This window comes from Epinephelus fuscoguttatus, linkage group LG5 (assembly GCF_011397635.1).
Source record: "Epinephelus fuscoguttatus linkage group LG5, E.fuscoguttatus.final_Chr_v1".
Lineage (NCBI taxonomy): Eukaryota > Metazoa > Chordata > Actinopteri > Perciformes > Serranidae > Epinephelus > Epinephelus fuscoguttatus.
Genome location: NC_064756.1, coordinates 3,142,748 through 3,165,148, shown reverse-complemented (window position 1 = coordinate 3,165,148; position 22,401 = coordinate 3,142,748). Strand labels below are relative to the sequence as shown.

Below are 22,401 nucleotides of genomic sequence, written 5' to 3'. Positions count from 1 at the left end.
TGCTGCGGTGCTCGGCTGCACAGATAGGAAACCCCTCGGCTAACAGGATGTACCACTCTCTCACTCCGCTCTCTCTCACGCAGGCGCAGAACGTACGTGCTACTTGGCCGTCGGATGTAGTCCGTGTAGTGTGTTCAAATGCAACTGACACAGGGCGACGTGAGGCGACGTGAGGCGACGTGGACGACGCAACAGTTGGCTTTCGTCGCCGCTACTTCTTTGATGTCGGTTTGGTGTGTCAGCACCTTAAGATGTCGTGTTCACAAGGATGGGACTGGCGGACAACCTGAACACGTAATGCCTGCAGCCGTACTGTTGCTGACGCAGAGGCATAAAATCTTCATGGATGAGGACTCTGTTCTCAGAGAAATCTGATCCTGGAAAAATGTCTTCTATTCAAGGCCAATACAATAAACGCTGGAGAGACATGTGGCATAAACTCAACTGATAATATTGGAGCAGTTTTATCAAACACAATAACTGTGTTCATTTTAAAGTCAGAAAAAGTGAAGCAGAACCAGATGAACACTTTGTGAGAGACTTTTCATAACTGAGATCTGAGGCTGTCACAAGACCGAACGCTCGGAGCCAAACCCACAAACATGTTCATGTTTCCAATCATCACCTCGCTGCAGCTGCTTTCATCTTCTGACGCTTCATTACAGCTCAAACTCAAAAACCAGTCTGAGACTCAAAAGCCTTCCAGGATATGAACTTAATCTGATCTTTTGCTCCCTGAGTCTCAGATCAACTAAAATGCGACAGCTCTTGGCGAGTGCAGAATATTTAGGCCGACACATTTAATCTTAAAATCAACATATTACTTAAACGCTTATCAGGCTTCTTATGAGCCTCCCAAAAAAAAAAATCATTTCAGTCCTGCTGCCTCCAAAACCCAGCTGACAAAACCTTTCAGTGACACAAGGAGCCACGTTTACAAAAAAGCACTGCCTGCAACTGTTAAAGGGTTAGTTCACCCGAATATTGTTCACCCGAATATTTTTCACCCTCTCGTCTCACTTCCCTCTGGGGTCGAGGTCTTCAGACTGTATGGAGGGCGAAGGATTCACACAACATGCAGTGTGAGGTGAAAGGGACCCAAACAGGTCATGGAGGCTGCTGAGGTGCTTTAAAACACTTAGCGATTACAATTAGCATCAATAATTATCTTCACAGCTCTGTTGAAACCTGAAGACACACACGATACAAGTTTTTAGATTCAGTGTGATGTACACTTCCCGACGACAGGGGTCGGTTGCACAAAGCATCTTTTCCTTTAGATCTGAGTTAAAGTTTCCTTTAAATGAAATCACTCACACAAAACATCCACAAGTCCTCTCATTAAGATTTCCTAAAGTTTTTCTCCTTATCTTGGTCTTATACTTAATGAATACTTTAATCAGTCCTCAACTTTTCGAGGCTGTAACGGGATCTTCCCAATCAGTTACTGGCGAGGTATTTCATGCACACAGTCAATGGTGTGCCGCATCATTCACTGGCTTTCAAACACCCTCACCTGTCTGCTGAACACTGTGGTGAAGTTCTCGTCTTAACGTCACAGTTTCCTCTCGTTTGTTGCTTCTAGGGGTGCAACGGTACAGGCAGCCCACAGCACGGTCCATACCTCGGTTTTTGGGCCATGGTTTCTGTTCGATTTCGGTATGTGTTTTGTGAGTAAACAATTTTTCCCCCAAAAAATGATCTCTTTATTTTGCTTGACTTTGTACTTGACATGCTGCTGTGTTGTGCTACAGCCTATTCAAGTGCTGGAATTTGTTATTTATGTGATAACGCCTGAACGCAACACAGGCTCCACTCCATGGACTTTTAATTGTTGGTCAGGAAAATGTGGCCTGAGCTGCGCTCTTGTGTGCTCACCTGTGTGTGTGTGTGTGTGTGTGTGTGTGTGTGTGTGCGCGCACATCGGGGCCGAACTCCGCTGTACGCAACACAGAGAGCAGAGGAGAACTGTAAACGTGCGAGAGACAGAAATGACATGCCGTTGTGTAAATAAGAAAATAACATACGGCTATTTAGTTTGTTTAACAAAAAGAACAAGGTGCGTATATAGGTGGTATATAAACAAACACACATATATACATCGCATTTGTCAAACGGGGTGTTTTATTTTGAAATTTGTATTATTCTGAAAATTGACCGGATGCTGTTGTTGTTCCTTTGTTTGACTTCCTGCCCCGCTTGACACATTCGCTTGCGGCTCGCGCAGAAAATAGACCAGATGCTGAAACGATTGCTGCAGGGTCGACCACGGAGCTGTGCGGCGCGGCCGGTGTGGATGACACAATCTTCGAGGCTATTCGCAGCGCTTCCGCGTCCGGTGTGGCCCTGCCGTGAGGCGAGCGTCACTTTCCCCGGCTGTGAGGGTGTGAGTGGGCGGAGCAACAACAGTGATTGGACATTAACTTGCGGGGAGGGCTTTTGTGCAGCAGGCTGACTCGGCCGTTCTCTTTACACATCCATGGCCTCAGCCTGTGGACAGGCACACACACACACACACACACACACACACACACACACACACACACACAGTGGCCTGTAAAGCATCAATGCAAAAGTAGTTGTACAACCAAAAACCCGCAGTCCATAAGGGCGTATTGATCCGTGCAGGGCGGACTGAACGGTTTTACCGAGGACTGTTGCATCCCTAGTTGCTTCATGTTTGCCGTTATTTTCAGATCAATACTTTTTCTTTTTCATGTCCTCGAATCTTCGGCCATTTTTTTACTATCTGGCAAACTTTGTGCGAGGATGCTTCGATGCAACAAGTAGCTTTTACAAGCAAACACTGAAGCAAACAAATGGTCCCCATAGAAACAGTGTAATTTACTGCTGTAAAATCTCTTTCGGTGCAGTTCAGTCTTTGACATATTTCCCTGGCTAAGGAAACCTTTTAGAGATTCTGAGCAACACCCTGAAGGAAACAAACTAACAGTGTCATACTTAAGGAGCAAACTTAAGGTGCTTTGTGCAACCGGCCCCTGATGTTTATTACAAATAAACCTTAAACATGATAAAAACATGCAGCAGAACCTGCCTGACAATCCTCATGTTTCGCAGTGTTCTTCAGTGTCACAGTGATCCAGTGTCAGCTGTCTGTACGTCATTGGGTTTGTTGCAAACAGAAGCTGCTCAGAGCTGATTCTACAAACATTTAAGGGGCCTTGTACCTTACCTTAAAAACAAATCACTTATGTGTCCAGAGATCAGCTGATGTCCCGTATGATGAACAAAGCTGCATGTTGACAAGTAGAGCTCAAGACTGTCGATTTTGTGCATCGTTCAGACCTTGTGTGTGTGCCTGACACAGACAGCACCGGAGCAGCAGAGTAGAGAGCCCATAAAGGACCCAAACACATTGTAGAGACTCTCAGCGTAGTTTTTGATACAAACATTCACTGGCCAGTGTGGCGTACAGCCTTCCAATATTTACTCGCCAAATCTACCCACATCTGTCGCTTGGCAGGTGTTAATTTTGGTCCCCGACAGAGACGTTTAGTCGATTATCACAGTAGTTGATCAATGAATCGTTTGGACTCTACTGTAGAAGCTCAGGAGGATTAACATGTGTCAGTTCAGTTGAGCAAACGAACTTGGCCCTGTCTCAGCACATATGTGATGATGTAGTGGGACTGTCTGTTACCGTGACGCTCCTGATGACCCCGGTCTGCCCCATCAGGTCCATGAAGGAGTCCTTGACCCGGACCAGGATGTCGGTGGTCACCCAGTCGCTGCTGCCCTGCTCGATGTTGGAGCCCGGGGTGTGAGGGTTGTAACCACCAGGGGAGGGCGCTCCGGGCGTCATGGGACTGTAGCCCACAGGACTGGGACTCGGGCTGGCCTGAGGACGCAACAAGAGACAGTGTTACAGAGACATTTCTCCTTTTAAGATCTCTGGCTGAGCGTCTGCTTCCTGGCCAAACATGAATTCTGAGGAAGACTCTTAGATCCTTGAGATAAGGGATTTGTCAGAGAAATTAAATTCACTGGAACTTTTCTATAGGCACTTTTTGATTGTAAAAGATACGTCTCAAATCAAATCCCACTCCAATATTTCATTAGCGTGGTTTCACCATCACACTACAGAGGAGAGGGTCAGGTCACTGCATGCTGCTGACACTTGTGGTAAAAAGTGGAGCGTGCCGCGTGCAGCTGAATAACGTCATGACGTCGGGCTGTGGCAGGTGAGGATTCAGGAAAGTTTGACTTTCCTTTACTCGAAAATAAGCGTGAATATACGGAGTCATTTAACCTTGACCACGATAACCAGGCTAACTGATGGAATTAAAGACGTGGGATGTAGAAATCCAGGATAACATTAAACAGCATTTAATAACTGCAGCACACTGCGTCAACAGTTTTCAGTAATCTCTCCTAATACTGTGCAGATATCACCAACTACCGTTTTAGTTTTCAGGAGGGCTGTCAAGCGATTAAAAAAATTACACACTCTTTGATTAATGAATCTAAATTAATCACATACATCAACTTTTGCTGTGAAATTTGGAGTTCAGATGAATCTTGTTGGGTGTGTCGTAGATTTTGGACACAGCTGTCTCCCTGTCCTCGACCACCCAAACTGGTCTGCAGTCCATTCTGTCAGGGAGTTAGTGAGACGTCACAGGTAGACTGACTCAGTTTGAACGTCTGGTTGAGTGTGGCGTGACGAAGCTGGCTGTTAGCGTTAGCATCAGAGGCTGCGCTAGCTCAGATCTCTGGGTTCGCTGCTAAAGTCGTTGTGTTGAGGTGGTATTTCAGAAGTTCTCTGATGGTACGCAAGTTATTTTTTCTGCGATTAATTACTCCAAATTAATGCATTATTTTGACAGCCCTAGTTTTCCGATCGTTTCTGAGTGTAAAATGGCTGCAGGGAACACATGTTGCTGTGCTGTGCTGTTAGGTGCACAGAGCGCACTGGAGACACTTTGGTGCTCTGCTCCTCACCTGCACATATGGATTGTGTAAATTAGCACAGACATCAGGGTGCTATCCTTTTTTTTTTTTTTGGCATCAACCTTCAGATCTGACCTTTTTCTTTTAAAAGTTTGCTGATCTGACTGCATGTTCCAACTTGTTGCCTTTTCTTTAGTTAGTGACCTCACCGCCCTCCTAACAACAGGCTCTGTGCTTTCTAACCTCCAGCTCACCCACAAGCCCGATTTCTGTGTCAGGAATATTCATTTTCTTCCTTTCAACCGTTGCTGTGATTCACCGTGAAGAACCGCTGCTCAGCATTAATGAGGTGCTTTGCATCGACCATTTAGGGTTGAAGGTGGGTGTGTAGAAGGCGAGATATGAGGCTGGTCCACGTGCGAATAATTCCAAGTTGATGTTGGATTTATAAAAGGAAACTGCTCACTGGCAGGCGTATGCACAGTTTTAACGTATGTAACCTAACACTTAGTGCTGATTCTCTGCAGAGTTTCATAAAATAGGCCCCTGGGCCTTTTCAGTAGACAAAACAAAGAAAGTTACAGTACTGTCTTTATATTTTGACAATAAATATCAGTATCAATCTGTTGCACTGCTGTTTATTCTTTTAGGCTATGTTTTTTTTTCTTGTGTGCAGTAGTGACTCAGTTTCCACTTGAGTGAGCCAGCAGGCTTCTGTTCCACATTATGTGATGGCACATGGCACATTAGCTTTTATTGTTGTACGGCACCATTTAAACTGCCTCCGACACACAATACGCTCGTCTCTGTCATAAACTGTTCCAAAGATATTTGATATTTTGTTAAGCATTCCTCAGTGTTGGAGGAGATGGCACTGTGCATGTCTCTGCTGCAGACACTGTGAGTTAAGATTTATTCATGATGTCCTTCCTACCACGCCAAGTTTAACATAAAATATCAAAGAATACAGAAGTCAACAAATCTTGTGGTGTTTCTGGTGGCGTGCACTGCTGTCTGCCTCGGTGTCTTTTCTGACATGACAACTAGGGGACACTACACTGGTCACCAAACTGTTAACACTACTAAAACCTGGGGCCAGATTAGTAACAAGACAAACTACTTCCCTTCATTTTTTATATCCTGTTGAATGTTTGTGTAAAAATTTGTAGTCATGAGCACATGAATTTTTGAGTTACAGCCAAAAACATGTTTTGTGAGGTCACAGTGACCTTGACCTTTGACCACCAAATTCTAATCAGATCATTGTTGAGTACAAGTGGACGTTAGTGACAAATATGAGGAAATTCTCTCAAGGTGTTCATGATATATCGCGTTCACAAGGATGAGACAAATGCATTTCACAGTCACCTTTGACCACTAAAATCTAATCAGTTCATCGTCAAGTCCAAGTGGACGTTTGTGCCACATCTGGAAAAACTCCATGAAGGTGTTCTTAAGATGCTGCGTTCACAAGAATGAGCGAGAGAAGGTCACACTGATCTTGACCTCTGACCACTAAAATCTAATCAGTTCATTATGGAGTCCAAGTTGACGTTTGTGCCACATCTGGAAAAACTCCATGACGGTGTTCTTAAGATGCTGTGTTCACAAGAATGAGCGAGAGAAGGTCACACTGATTTTGACCTCTGACCACCAAAATCTAATCAGTTCATTGTTGAATCCAAGTAAACTAAATTTGTTTGTGCCAAATGTGCCAAAAAAATCCTTAAAGGGGTCTTTGAAATATTGTGTTCACAAAAATGGGATGGACAAACGGATGGATAAATGGATGGATGGAATAAATCTACACGGTCTCATTGTTAAGAACGTTTATACAGCTGTTTGCTTTAACATCATTCTGATTAAATAACACACACACGACACACATCTACCTGATAAGCCATGGGCGAAGGTGTCGGATGGTAGCTGGCTGGAGAGTGAGTGTTCTGGTAGCCAACCGGTGAGGGCGCCACCTGGTGGTAGCTCTGAGGACTGGGACTGGGCTGGTAGGAGCCCTGAGGGGACGGGGCCGCATAGGGAGAGTACTGCTCTGTGTTATACCTACACACACACACACACACACACACACACACACACACATATGAGATCAGTCACACACATTTATTTATTTCATATTTTCTCAGCTTCTTTCTTCCTGTGATGAAATGAGCCTCTGAATATTTTCCGTGAAAAAACAAAAACATGTCCTGCACAATGTGGACTGCAGACTTAAGGTTGCTCCAAATATCTATCAACATATTTCTAACCACAGTCTGAAAGATAAATATTTGTAACAACTAAAACAGAGGCAAGAATTTAGGCATTTAATGTGCCAGAATCTATGAAAACCCATTTCCATCAGTGTGATAAAAAAAAGATCCTATAAATCACTAAAATGAGAAACGTTCTAAAAATAATAAGAAACTTTGTAATTATTTTGACTTATGTCTGTTGTGAGATAATAAGTGTCGGTTACGTTCACGCATATGTAACTATTTTAAACAGGAAGCTGCGAGCCATCTACATTTCCAACCGGCATCTACAATGGAGTCTCCAGTTGAGTTCATCCTACCGATCGCGTTTGCTGCATTCATCATGCTTCATTTGATGAACGACAGACGACAGGGGACTTCTGCTAGCTAGCTAACATTACGAGGCAGCGTAGTTATACTAGCTGGCGTGTTATTGTAATGTGAAAAATCCGACAACTGACCTATGGCTAAGTCCAGCCCTCAAACGCAATGAGCCAATCACAGTGCGTATAGCCATCCCCATACACTGGGACATTCTCTGCCTGGACGTCCATTGAAATGCATTACAGAAAGTCAGTTTGTTCGGTTTTATGAGCTTTTTCTGAGATTTGAAGTTTAAAAATGGTCAAACGGTGTGCATGGGGTACATGCAACTCTGACACAAGGTATCCTGAGAGGCTGGGCGACCAGGTGTACTTTTTACACTTTAAACCACATCTCAACCGAGAAAAGTGTCTCCTTTGGATAAAGTTGTGTGGTAACGTTAGACCATCAACTCAACGTGAATAAGATTAACAATGATGTCTACATATGTTCTAAGGTAAGTCAACATCGTGTTTGAGGCAACATATTGTCACTTTGCTGGAAAGAAATATAAAGTTATCTTTAACATCTCTAGCTAACGTTAGCTAAAGTTAGCCTAACGTTAGCTCCTAGCTGCGTTGTTCATCATGTCACCTTGTTTGCTGGGAGTTCATTAGCCTATTTTGTTCTAGTTTTGTACTTTGGTGATGGTACATCATTGTTAGCTGTTGTCCAAAGGGCTCTAGTTAAGCTAACGTTAACTTCTGCAGCTTAGCTTCATTAACTTATCTGTAATGGCAGAGATAACAAAGGTTGGCAAACGTTATGCTGAATGATTCAGTGTAAATACTGTAGCACCAAACTAACGGAGAGACACTCTTGGTAAAGATGGTAAAAAGGCCGTTATCCTTTTCTCATATTCTGAGCCAAAAACCTTAACTTCAGTGGCACTTTAACTTGTTGTCTTTGATGGTGACGGCAACCAGATGCGGTTCACAAGCGTACACTGTGACCTGTAAATTTTGGCTTGTAATTTAAGCTTTTCATCGACCTTCTCAACAATAAAATGATGAATATATCCCTCCAATGCGTAGTTTAGGCCCTTTTGGTTACTTCTCAATGACATCTGATCGTTATGTCTCCAAAAATCATCAATTGCCTCCTGTGAAATGCCGCGTACTGTGACACCTACCATAGTGCTGGCCACTGAATGTTGATAGTTTGTCCGAGTGAGTGGAGGGGGCGTGGCTTAGCCATAGGTCAATTTTGCAGAACAGGACAGACGCCAGATAGTGTGAGCTAGCTAGCTAACAAGCAACCTGACGACGGTAACGTTAGCTATGTGTGAACTTTTTTCCCTGTCTCTTGCTCGGTGGTAGCCATGGTGACGTCTACCCCTCACTGGCAAGTCAGCATCTGAAATCTCTCGCTGCAAAGGGCTAGTTTCATATCCACTACTCCTCATTATGTCCCCTACACGCAGTAAGGAATTGGGACACCACTACCCCTCACGGGAACGCGCAAATCTAGGGGTAGGGCTGAGGAGTAAGGCTAAGGGGGGGTGGTATTGGGACAAGCCCTAACTCGTTATTTTGAGATACTAAGTCATTACTGTACTATACCAGGTCATTATGTTGTAAAACTAACTCATTTACTTGTGATACTAGGTCATTGTTTTGCAAGACTAACAGATTTCACCATACTAAGTAACTATTTTGTGATTCTTACTAATTATTTTGCAATATTTGGTCATTATGAATACTAGCTTATTTTTTTGATACTCCTTCTTAGCTGTTTTTTTCCATCAAATAGACTAAACAGACTTTCATGAGAAGCTGATGTATTCTTAGACTGTTGAAATCTTTTCATTTCATTCCAAAAACAACCCAAAAGACATAAATGAACTCCAGTGAGACCAGAGCGTTCAGTCTGTGGCCCAATAAAACTTTCAAAACAATAATTTCTCTGTGACTGTGGTTCTATCATGTTTTCATATGTGTGTGTTGATACTCACATAGCAGGCGTGCCAGGTGTTTGAGGGTTGTACTGAGGGTTGACCTGTGGAGAGGGGACTTCTGGGTAACCCGGGGTCTGGGGATTGGGGGTTCCCCCGTAACCCTGAGGGGACGGGGACGGCTCGTCGTCGTAGCCAAAGTCGTACTCTTCTTCATTTCTGGAGGGATGTCACAACATTTAAAAAAATATGAGCAAAAAAACAACAGAGGTAACACTTTAAAGTAACACACAGAAACACACACAACTCTGTGTGCATGTGTGTGTTACCTGGAAGGTGTGTTGGGGTTGCTGGGGTCCCAGGCTCCGCTCTGACCGGGCGTCCTGCTCCCATCATGCAGTGGGGTCTGAGAGCCGTAGTGAGGTGTACGACTTCCTGTTAGAGGTCAAAAGATCAACTGATGAGACATGAGAAACAGTCGCTTCTTTTATACCAGTGCAATGATTACCTTTATTCCAATTTACTTAAAGAAATAATTACATTTATTTTAGTGAAATATTTACATTTATTCTTGTGCAATAACTACAATAATTTTAGTGGAACAACAACATTTATTTCAGTGCACTAAAATTAATTTAATTATTCAAGAACAATAATTAAATTAATTTTAGTGCACTGAAATAAATGTTGTTGTTCCACTAAAATTACTGTCCAAAATTATTGTATCCAACAATTACATTTATTCTAATGCAGCAATTATATTTATTTTAGCATAATTATTACATTTGTTTCTGTAAAATATTTACATTAATTTTTGTGCAATATTTACATTTACTCTTGTGCAATAAATCAATCTATTCAAGTACAATAATTACATTTATTCCGATGCAACAATTACACTATACAACTGCAAAAATGACATTTATTTTTGTGCAATATTTATATTTATTAATTTATTCATTCATTACAGGGCAATATATGCATTTATTCTATTGCATTTATTACATTTATTGTAGTGCAAGTTCTGCAGTCCTGTGTCTTTTTATTGCACTGATCAGGAGTAATGCTTGTAATTTTGTTGTATTCTGCTGCAAAGGGCAATCCAGGCTTTCTATTCTATTTGTATTCCATTGTTTAACGACTTGTTGCCAGATGACTATTTAAAAATAAATGATGCGAACAAAACCGAAGTCATAGTTTCTGGTGATGAATCGCAGACCTTCAAACTCTTGAAAAACAAAAGCTGCAATAAAACCACATCTTTCAAATAAAACAGAATTCAGATGTTTTGCACTTTTCTCAGGAAAATAAGCTGATAGATGCTTTGCTGATCCATCATCATGACCAGAGAGATTCTTTTAACTGCACTTCCACAGAAATCAGTAAACAGATGTCACACTTTCACTAAAAAATGCTGCTGCTGCAGTCTTAAAGTGCGACTCGCCCCCAGTTTACAAGGCTCTGAATATGTGACACGGAGCCAACTGTTGCTCCCTCAGCACGCTGCAGGATCACATGTACCAGCAGTTAAAGACAAAGACATGAACAGGTTTCGCTTGCCTTGTGAAGATTGATTATCTTCTGTTTGATTGTATTTTAAATCGTTTGTTTTCCACTTTTTCATTAAAGCTGCATCTTCTGAATTAAATATACTTACAAACACACACACACACACAGTGAGTCAGAGTTTTCAAATTAATTTCTTTCTCCGTCTGACTCACACGATGTTTGAAGTTCTTCCCTAATCAAACCCAGAAAAGTCTTTTTGTCTTTTTAATCAATGATGTCTACTTCTGTGATCTAGTTTTTACTTCACTCTGTTTTGCTGTTATTAAAGCTTTTAAATCTATTTTATTACATATTCATCATTTTTATTGTCTAGCATGCATCGGTTTCAAATTGCTAAACTGTATCTGTCCTTTACAGCCTCGTTTCCACCGTGCAGTCTGCTTCATTTTGGTTTAGTTCAGTTCAGTTCGCATTTTTTCAGTTTCCACAGTAAAAGTTGTGGATGGTCCCAACAGAAGCGTTCCTTAGCGTCCCCATGTTTGGTCCCCCCTCTGTTGGGGTACCTAGCACACAGATCTGGTCCTAAAAGGTGGAGCTAGAAACCCTGCAGTCTGATTGGTCAGTAGAGGACGCTCACTCTGGTTTTATGTAACCTCTGTTCATACATCAGTAAACTACAACTATAAAATGAAAGAGAAAAAAATAACTTCATTCACTGGGCCGACTGCCGGCAACTTTTAAGGTGGAACGTTAACTTGTAATGTTACTCAATGCATGAGTTGATGAATCCATCAGCACACCTTAAATTTCACTGTGACAACTTTGACCATCACTTTAGTTTTTATATGACACACACTTTTAGTAATGACTTTAAAAATATAGATTCATTTGGAGCGGATTATGTGAAGGTCATATATTCTAATCCTCACTTCCTGTGGGCTACAGCAACACGAAACCCCTGAGCTTGCCTGAGAAGGACTAAATGCACAAAGCTGCTATTTTGAAATATCCCATGGAGAGAGACTCTCACTGCAGCCTGTTCTATTTTGTTGTGAAAATGTGGGCGTGCAGCCTCGTTCTGTGGACGATAAACCAGGTGCAGACTTCCATCTGTGTCACCGCTGATGAGGAAATACAGCGAGTGCTGGACGGAGCAGTGAGTGACAGCAACCCCGCCCACATTTAAGAGGACTGTCTGAACAGACCGAGGGTCTAGGTACCACGTCTGAAGGCTTACTGCTGGTTCCAAAGGGACTGGACTGAAACGGGGCTTTAGTTATTGTCATGGTCGACAGCAGGGCTTTTCAACTATTCTGTTCAGGGGGCCACATTTTCACAGAGCTAAGGGCCCGGGGCCCGACATTTCCTTTAGCTGTTACACCAACTGTTTGTTCACTTCATTGCAATTAACATTTTTTTTTTTTAAAGACATTGTGTCTATCAGAGGCAATCTGGCCAAGTGCACAAGTGCATTCTGCTGATTTGAAGGTTTTATTGGGGTAAAATGAAGATAACAATGATTTTTTTCCTTCTCCAGGTTTAAATTTATTAATTTGTGGCAGAACTTACTGACGGGCCGGAGTCGCCAAATGAATAAAGTTTGATTGATGGATTTAAGAAAAAACAAAACATTGCATGAGATCGCCAGAATATGACAAAAAGCAGTCAGCGAACACTGACAGAGTCTTACCCTCGTGTATCGGTGTCTGAGAGCCGTACATCGGCGTTCTTGAGCCGGTGCCATACATGGGAGTTTGGGAGCCGTACATGGGAGTACGTCCGTGGGTGGAGGTCATTCCACTGGGTCTCTTTGCTCCCCTGGAGGGACAAAGGATAAACGTCAGGTCAGAAACTCTGGATCATGTAGAGCTGATAATATCATTACAAAACGATTCCAACGAAAGTAGATACGCAGTCTTAATAAATCACTGCTTAGCTATTAAAGAGATACAAATATAAGAAGTACTGCTCCTCAGTTTGAGTGTTCTGACGTTTGGTCTTTCTGACACCGACAAGAGCATCTTTACAACAATAAAAAAGATGATAAGAGTGAAATTGATTTAGAGTACATACATGGGAGTTAATCGCTGTCTGTCTACAGAGATGGTCTGGCATGTGGAGTGCAGCTCGACTCTGGCTGTAGACTCTGTGGCGTCCTTCACCATACCAATGTAACCTGGGAAATGAAGGCAAACTCATCAGCATCGTCATTTTTAAGACACAAGGAGACAAAGAGTCCACGGACAAGACAGAACATTGTCACACTCACATGTAGTTACTGTCACATTCATTAACCTGCGTGACACCGACAGTCACAGTCTCACCTTTGTAAGGACCCTGGGAGATGCGAACTGTCTGACCAATCAGCTCGTTGTCTCTTCGTCCTCTGCCCCGCCCCATTCCTCCTCCACCTCCTCCTCCTCTCTGTGGAGAACCTGCAGGAGGATAGAAACACTGTTTACACCAAGACAATCGCAAATTCACAAAGAATGGGTTGTGTCCGCTGACGGCATCATGAATCGTGCACCATCTGCCCCGTCGGAGAATCCAGGTCACAGGAGATTGTTCTAAATTCTCAGTTGTGCAACTGAGGGCAATTTGCCCTTCTTGTGTCTGATTGCTATCATACTTGTGGCAAAATATAAATGTTGCCTTTGTGACAAGAACACAGAGGGCAGAACAATGGCAAAGTGAACCAGAATTACTGCCCTCCGGTTGAACGTCTCTGCACAACAGTCATGTAGCAACATATTTCGTGGTGAGTCACAGCTCTGGAGATTGGCTCTTCAGGTGAGAAATGAAATTTAATGAGAAGCTGCCGACACATGATTTTGAGCTAATGCTGAGGTGGAGGAAGTACAGGTCTTTCAGTGAAAGCAGTAATAACACTGCATGGTTGTCTGTTGACGAGCTGCAGCGTGACGTGTCCAGTGCGTGCTAGGGCCACACAGAAACACATTTGGCTTTATGGCCAAAAACATAATTGGTGAGGTCACAGTTACCTTGACCTTTGACCTTCAATAAGTTAATTGCTGAGTCCAAGTGGATGTTTGTACCAGATGTGAAGAAGGCGTTTGGGAGGTACCATGCTCCTGAGAATGCGAAGGACAACCTGAAAACATGATGCCTGTGGCTACGGTATTGTCGGTGCTGAGGCCTAAAAATCCCCCAAACTGTCATAAAATGTCAGACATTGTTTCAGCACATTCAGCTGATATATAATATTTGCCTTTATTGCAATAGCTGACTGTGGCAAAGACGGTAGCACCCGTTATATCTTCTTCACAGAGACATTAAATGTAACTGATGAGTTGATTTGCAGACTATCTGGCAGACACATTTTCTTTTTCAATAATTTGCTTTCGTATTGGACGTAAACATGAAATGAAAACTTTAATATCTGGCTGTTGGTCAAACTAAATAACAAAATAAAACTTTGAGGTGCAGTCATTAAACATGCATTAATAAAAATAATAATATTGATAGTCATTTTTGTTTGTTGATCTATCTAACATCACAGATTCACAGTAATTTGGGGGGAAGAAAAGAATCTTTCCAAAGAAGTCCGTTCCCATTTCCTTTGTTTTCTATGGAGTGTTTCTTGTCTCTAAAACACTCCAAAATATCTGTCTGCCATCTGGCAAAATGGAAACTCCAAAGGGATACCTGGCGACGTCCTCTCTCCTGATTTACCAAGGGAGGTTTGGCTGAGTCGGTATTGATCTGCTGGAGAATCATTTAACAAAAGCATGCTTAATGGACAAGTCAACATGTCCAGGAACCGCTGGTGTTAGAATGTATTTTTAAATCTTCACTGACCAGTAGATACTTGGTCAAGACCCTCTGAGGATCATGTTCTGCCAGGACAGCTGTCATGGCATCAGAAGTACTAGATGGATGAGGTAGACTAATTTTAGTTGGCCCAAAGCCAAGTTAAATTTGGCAAAGCACCACTTAGGTAACAGCACACATGCTACCATCCTAGTATATAAGCTGCGTCTCTCTCTGTTCACATCACCACATAGCTTCTGCATGTAGCCATTGTTGATCCGAGCTCGTAATAAACGTGCATTACGAAAGAACTCCATGATCGACCTCATCCTTGAACTTTCCAGATCATCGCAGAAACACCTACTCTGAGCTGCTATGTGTGGAAAGAACATTCAGCGGGAGGCAGCGGGCCACAATAGGGCCACAACTAACATTTCGGTTACTATAACTTTAACTAGAGTTTTATCTGCTCATTACACTCATAGATATTCTTAACCGATGCATCACTGCTCCGTACAATGCCAGGAAAGGTTTCTACCAAACCTCTTTTGTCACATTGCCTCCATCAACCAGGAGCTCGCAGAGTGTTTTGGATGTTGGACACAGCAGCAGAACAAATGACCCTTTTGTCAAAATACACATCAGCACGAGGGAGTGTTTGTTACTCACTTCCTCCTCCGTGGTGCATGGGACTGCTGATGCGAGGGCTCATTGGAGCGAATCCTCCCACAGTGAAGTTTGTTACGTCTCTAGGCTGTGAGAGGCAAACAGATTAACAGAAAGAAGGTTTGACACGCTTCATTAAGTTTTCAAAATATAAAGTGAAACACAACATAGACGGTTCAGTCTACACTGACTGTGGGCACAAAAACATTAAGAGTTTAAGTGATAAAAATCCACAGTCAGTGTATGGAGCACTTACAACTTAACGGCTTCATGATTATTTCTTTTATATTCAAACACATCTTAAAACGATTTAATCGTCATGTGACTGCTGCCAAAGACACTAAAAACAGCAATCATCAGCATCATGAATCCATGTGAAGGGAAACCTGGCAGCCAATAGGAACACACGGGAACACACACAGACCTTGGATCCACCAGCCAACACCAGGTGTCTAGTCTTACAGACGAACATGCCTCCGTTCTCCACCAACTTCTTACAGTGCAGGAAGGCGAAGCCTCGAAAGAGGTGGCGAATCTCCCCTTCACGACCCTGTGGAGAAACACACACACACACACACACACACAATGCAGGTAAAATACTTGAGCACACGGATACACTTGCTTTTAAATACAAGTTGCTGCAAACACGATGGCCACCCTGCTTATTCTGCAGGTTCCTCAACACTGTGTCCACAAGGTGCAAACAAGCATCATGAAATACAGAGGCAGATTATCAGCAGTAACGTCTGAACCAATCACAGCAACACTGCTGAATTTTTTTGAACAGAGTCGATTGCACTGCTGGATGAACAATAATGATTCAATAACCCAATGCTACCCCACTGAGGTTGGCTGCTGAGGATTTGCCGGCCAGTCGCTCTACAGCGCCCTCAAGTTGCTGGGGATCAGAGGACTGCAGAGAAAGAGAGCCATCAGGAACATCACTGATGCTGCTGAGAGATAATCAAGATGGCTATGGATCAGAAGGGCTGATCTGTGGACCACACTAGCTACCTAGACACAGGCCGAGGTCTGATCAACACCCGATGACCCCAGGTTACTTCATTGATGATGCGTCTAGGTTGCATCTAAAGGTGTGTGTAAAATCAGCACAAAATATTCCCATTTTTGTCCCTATTCCGAAAAAGACAAAAATCTTACCAAGCTGCGGCTGATGAAGCTGAATCTTCCACTAACATTCCTGATACTGATTCCTCACATGCAGCTGTGAATACACCGATTAACGTGCCCCAACATGTCATTCAGCACATCGAAATATGATTTAAGGAACAGTTGGAGCCACTTGTATCATTTTGCTTTGAGGTTTTCCATCAGAGTTGGACTTGTTGGACCGTGTGAACACAGCCTCCCTCTTTCATATCTCCAACTACCTCCTTGAAAATATTTGTGCATATCCAAAAACCTGTTGATATCCAAGTCTTTAATAATGTTTAAAAGTAAGAGTGTTTCTCCTTCTGCAAACAAATATGGGCTATTCTTTTGGGCATGCATCTCTACTCCCACCTTCAAACTGTTGGCAGGTTGGTTTGTGTACATTGTATCCATGACAACGCACAGAGTTGACTGTAAACAGACAAGAGTCAGAGTGCGGCAAACTGCAGTAGAAACCCTGGCTGAGATGTATATTCTGAATATGTTGTGTACATGTCCAAACAACGGTATTAAACCCTGGAAAATATACACATATGCCACACATCTTAATCAGAAAATACTACATTCAGAATAATTTGGAATATCCAGTGCTGTTTCCATATCCCGCATAAAAGTCCGTTGTTAACCACTCATCAGTTAACTGCCCAGAATATTTCGGATCACTTACACGTGTCGCTCTACAGGTTCATTTTACTGATCTTGAGTTTACTGCACTGTGGCACAAACCAGGTTGCAAAGTCATCAGCTGCCCTACTCTCCCTCTCACTGGCTACTCAATCATTGCCTTTGTTGGTTGGATTGATGAAATTTAGGCAAGAGGAGTGGGATTGGTTGGGGCAGGCGTCAGCAACCTTACCTTTACTTTGAAAGAGTATGGCTCTGGAGTCACAGGTTGCCTACCCCTGGGTGAGGCTAAGAATGTGAGGGTAAGCCATTCAGAGGCAGAGGAGGACAGGTCAGGCCTTCTCGTTTTGGCGATTAGCACTAGTAACACCATTCTGACCCAGCAGCGTTGCTGTGGAAACACTGTGCCCACCCTCTGGTCTCCCCCGAGAGACATCCCAGTGAGTAAGTGGCTCAACTTTGAGCTGCAAAACCTCCTTTAGCGCTGTTAACTACTGCTAGCTCTGTGGTGCTAACACAGTTAACAGAGCTAAGGGGATTCTGCGGCTCAAAATGAAGCCGCATACTCGCTGGGGTTACCTTAAAAGGGAAATTTCAGTTTATTTCAACCTGTCTCCTATCGTCCTAAATTTGTTTCAAGTGACTAGTGACGAAAAATAATAGTTAGCATGTTAGCCGTTAGCCTAGATACAGCCGTAGCGTCAGACCTGTTAAAACGTAAGTGAACGGGCAACCTTCAAGTGCAAAGTTAGTCCACTAAACAAGCTTTTTTTCCACAAAGACCGCCTCATATCGTTAGGATAAATGTCAGAGAACATATAGAAAACGACATGTAAACGTGTTGTCTTACCTTACCGGTGTGCTGCCATGTTTGTTTACCATCTAGCTCTGCTTTCCAAAGCGCGGCCTGAAATATATCTCGCCAGCTCTAGATAAAGCCCAGCTGGATACTACTCCAGGTGGAGGTGTCTCGTCCTCGGTCACATCCAGACCTTGAAAATAAGGCTGCAACCGGTCCCATTCCTTGCAACAGAGGCATTCCTCTTCTGTGGGCACTGGGGCACAGCATTCACAGGTACACCACCAATCTCCAGAGCTACGCAGCCTTGCAGCAGCCATTCCTCCTCTCTCGTCCTCTACCTGTTGCGCCTCTCTCTCTCTCTCTCCTCCTCCGTTCTTCAATTTCACGAAGCTCTTCGTCAGTGTATCGTTCCAGCTGTTGCTGCTTGTTCTCGCGATATTTCGGCCACGCTTTGGAAAGCAGAGCTAAATGGTAAACAAACATGGCAGCACACCGGTAAGGTAAGACAACACGTTTACATGTCGTTTTCTATATGTTCTCTGACATTTATCCTAACGATATGAGGCGGTCTTTGTGGAGAAAAAGCTTGTTTAGTGGACTAACTTTGCACTTGAAGGTTGCCCGTTCACTTACGTTTTAACAGGTCTGACGCTACAGGCAGCTGTGGCTCAGAGGTAGAGTGGGTCGTCCACCAATCGAAAGATCAGCGGTTCGATCCCGGGCTCCTCCAGGCTGCATGTCGAACTATCCTTGAGCAAAATACTGAACCCCAAATTGCTCCCCATGGCTGTTCCATCGGTGTGTGAGTGTGTTAAAACTGAGTAGCAGGTGGCACCTTGTATGGTAGCCTAGGCCTCCAGTGTATGAATGTGTGTGTGAATGGGTGAATGTGACTCGTAGTGTAAAAAGCGCTTTGAGTGGTCACTAGATGACTAGAAAGGCGCTATACAAATGCAGGTCCATTTACTAATGTGCCCTGGCTGTATGTACGCTAACATGCTAACTATTATTTTTCGTCACTAGTCGGTTCTAGTTCTGCTCCTTTTGTGACAACCAGCAGTAAGTGCCGAATGAGAGCCACCACACTAGCTTGCTTCCACCTGACCCTGGTGGCGTGCAGAGCGGGGCAGCTACGGCTGGCTAACCAGTGGAGACCAGAGGTTGGGCAGTGGGCACTATGTTTCTGCATGTTACCACAGCTAGCTGCCTGTCTGTCTGCAAAATCAAAAGAAAATAAAAGGCAAAACATTTACATCACAAAACATAAAAACTGAACCAACTCTAAATGGACAGCGCTTAGCAATGTGACGCTAAGGCTCAATGAGGCAATAAGGGCCTCTCGTATGTCACATCATGTGGCATTTCATTCTTACTAATTAGCCAGGTAGTTACTAGTTAATGTATGTCAGGCTATCAAAGGCAAAATGAACCAAAATTGACATCCCTAATTCAGACTAATGTCCCATCTGAATAACAGTGAATATTAGTGTGCATGGAGACGCAGTCAGTCAGGAATCACTTGGCCCCGATCTTTTGGTTTCTGTCGGCACCACCCGTGAGTTCAAACTCATGTCCCTGTTTGTCCATCTCTGAAGTGAAGCCTACATTCCAACAGCCACGAATCACTGGTGATAAACTTTGCAAAGTGACTGATACAATCCTCAATCCTCAAAAATGCTCCTCTGTTTAAACAAAGGTCTAAAAAAGGAATGACTCTCAACTTTCAAAGTAAACCACCGAGACACTCGAGAACAGAGTGAATATTTTACAGGCTGCAGGCTCTCACTCAGCAAGAAGTACGTGAGGTTGACATAAATATTTAGCTGCAGCTGTATCATTACACATATGAACTCTCTGGCCCTTACAGAGTGCGGCCCGTCGATGACCTTAACGATGTCCTTTACATGGATGTTGTTCTGCTCGGAGTCCAGAGCCACAGCAAAGCGGTTATCCTTCCTGCGGTTCACAGCCTGGTGCCGCACCGTCATGACCTTCCCGTGCATGTTCAACACCTGAGAGACACACAGGAGTCATTCACTAAACTTTGCTTTATTGTTTGTGCACATTTACATATGCTGAGCTCTGAACTTAATGTTGCAGACACGCTGTAGTGTCTGTCACGGGGCTGACTATTACCTGGAATGTCTCTCTCTCCAGCCGGACGATGACTCCAACGGTCTGAGGGTCCAGCTGGACTAGCTCTCCCCACTCGTGCTGCCCTCCTGCATCCACACCGGACGCCGTCTCCGAGCAGAGCTGAAGGTCTCTGGGCAACACTTTCAACTGCACACACACACATACACATACACACACACACACACACACACACACAGGGTGAGAACATGTACACAGAATGACCTTTAACCTCAGTTTCATTACATGAACAGAGCAGAGCAGGTACCTCGTGCATGGTGAGGTCAGAGAAGAGGATGACAAAGTTCTCTTCCACTCTGACAATGAGGCCTGTGTCGCCCTCATATCGCCCCGCGATCACCTTCACGTGGTCGCCCATCCGGAAATATTTTCTCAACTCGTGAGCCGGGAACTCTAGGGGGTCCTGGGAGAAGACACGCACACACATAATTCCAGTTTTAAACCATCACAGGGAGGACTCCTCTGCACTGTGAGGACATTTCAGCCAGTCCTCACGGGTCAGGAGCAACAGATGGTATTATGTCAATAATAAAGGTTCTCACTTGTACAGAAAGACAAATCCCTGCATGTGTGTGTGTGTGTGTGTGTGTGTGTACCTTCAGGTCTTCGTGCTTGGGCATGATGGTGATCTTGTTGCCGTCCACACTGAGGATTTTTCCCTGCAGGTTGATCAACTCACCCTCACAAACTTCTACGTTGTCGCCAGCCTGCAGGTTGTGTTCACGCTCCTTACCTGCGCACACACACACACACACACGCGCAAACACAAACATAATAATGTTTCAGCCAGCAAACACTTCACCAAAATTATAACTTTGACCTCTAACCTTTTACAATTGTGAAAGCAAATAAGGACCAGAAGATATCATAATTCAAACACAGACATTAAAATTTGAATAAAAAAAATTAAAGACGAAAAAAAGATTTAGTGTGCGTTCAAATTAAAGTCTTTAAACAAGAGCTGCTATATGGAAAAAGCTGCCAAAATCAAAAGCAATTAAATAAAAGACTTATTAATATCCCATTTACTGCAGCGATAAAATGTGACATTGACATTTCTCTTTTAACTTGTGTCTTTATCTAATTATTCCCATGTATCTTCTTTCATAGTTAATTTTCCCTTTTATTTATTTATATTATTAATTCTAAAATTGTATTTATTTTGCGTTATTTATTTATCTAAAAATACTTCTTACTTCTTCATTGATTTATGTATTGATTTCTGTTTAGTATTTCCTTTGTATCTTCCCCCTATTGATTCTGTATTTTTAAAATAAATAAATTAAAACAAAATATTCAAAAAATAAATCTAAATAATAATAATAAAAAATAAAAGAATAAAAAAACAAAAAAAATAAATAAACAGGACAATTAAGTACAGTGGTGGAAAAAAGTTTTCGGACACCCTTAAAATTTTACACAATCTCAAATATTATCATGAAATATTTGTGGAAAAATCTTTTTTGTGCTTCAAAAGGTGTGGCTGCATTAGACAGATACAAACAAATACAAATTATATTGTTCTGTTTATTGTTTACAAGAAAAACTAACAAAACTAAATTCTTGACAGTTTCAATATGTCAGTTCTCAACATTGTCGGTATCAAAGTCAACAAATAACAGAGAATGTGTTCAAAACTGAACAAAAAATAAATAAACCATCACATCATCAAATTAATATTTAGTAGTCCTGCCATTGGCACGTAGTAGAGCTCTAATCCTGGCTGGCATGTTCCCCATGAGCCTTTCACACTGTTGAGGGGTAATCTTGTCCCATTCTTCTTGAATTACTGCTTTTAATTCTTCTAAATTCTTTGGTTTATGCTTTGAAACAGACCTTTTGATAATCCACCACAGATTTTCAATGGGGCTCATGTCCGGGGATTGAGCTGGCCACTCTAAGACCTGGATACTGTGCTCCTGCAGCCAAGTTCTACTGGCCTTGGATGTGTGGCAAGGGGCATTATCTTGTTGAAACATCCAGTTTTTACCTCGACGGAACAGTGCACGCGCAGAAGGGAGCATGTGGGTTTGGAGAATGGTACAATACTTGGTAGAGTTCAATGTGCCATCACAGACAGTGAGATGACCAACACCAGCAGCACTCATGCATCCCCAAACCATGATACTGCCTCCACCATGCTTGACAGTAGGTACTGTACATGCTGGAGATAATGCTTCGCCTGGCCTTCATGCACTCACATTAGTAGGAGGAAGATAAAGCTGGAAACTGGACTCATCTGACCACAAAATCTTCTTCCAGTTCCTGGCTGTCCAGTTCTT

At 42.9% G+C, this 22,401-nt stretch overlaps 1 protein-coding gene across 1 annotated transcript in view; it reads right to left on the bottom strand.

The window, feature by feature from the left end:
• supt5h (SPT5 homolog, DSIF elongation factor subunit) overlaps positions 1–22,401 on the bottom strand; it is a 41,998-nt gene that overhangs the window by 3,096 nt on the left and 16,501 nt on the right. The window contains exons 17-29 of the mRNA XM_049575822.1: positions 20,716–20,852; positions 20,367–20,522; positions 20,102–20,248; positions 19,831–19,977; positions 15,791–15,916; positions 15,370–15,454; positions 13,254–13,364; positions 13,003–13,105; positions 12,620–12,747; positions 9,750–9,855; positions 9,481–9,639; positions 6,804–6,972; positions 3,662–3,859 (exon numbers count right to left, since the gene is read on the bottom strand). Of these exons, the coding sequence (XP_049431779.1) occupies positions 3,662–3,859; positions 6,804–6,972; positions 9,481–9,639; positions 9,750–9,855; positions 12,620–12,747; positions 13,003–13,105; positions 13,254–13,364; positions 15,370–15,454; positions 15,791–15,916; positions 19,831–19,977; positions 20,102–20,248; positions 20,367–20,522; positions 20,716–20,852 (1,772 nt within the window). The remainder of the gene's footprint in view (positions 1–3,661; positions 3,860–6,803; positions 6,973–9,480; positions 9,640–9,749; positions 9,856–12,619; positions 12,748–13,002; positions 13,106–13,253; positions 13,365–15,369; positions 15,455–15,790; positions 15,917–19,830; positions 19,978–20,101; positions 20,249–20,366; positions 20,523–20,715; positions 20,853–22,401) is intronic.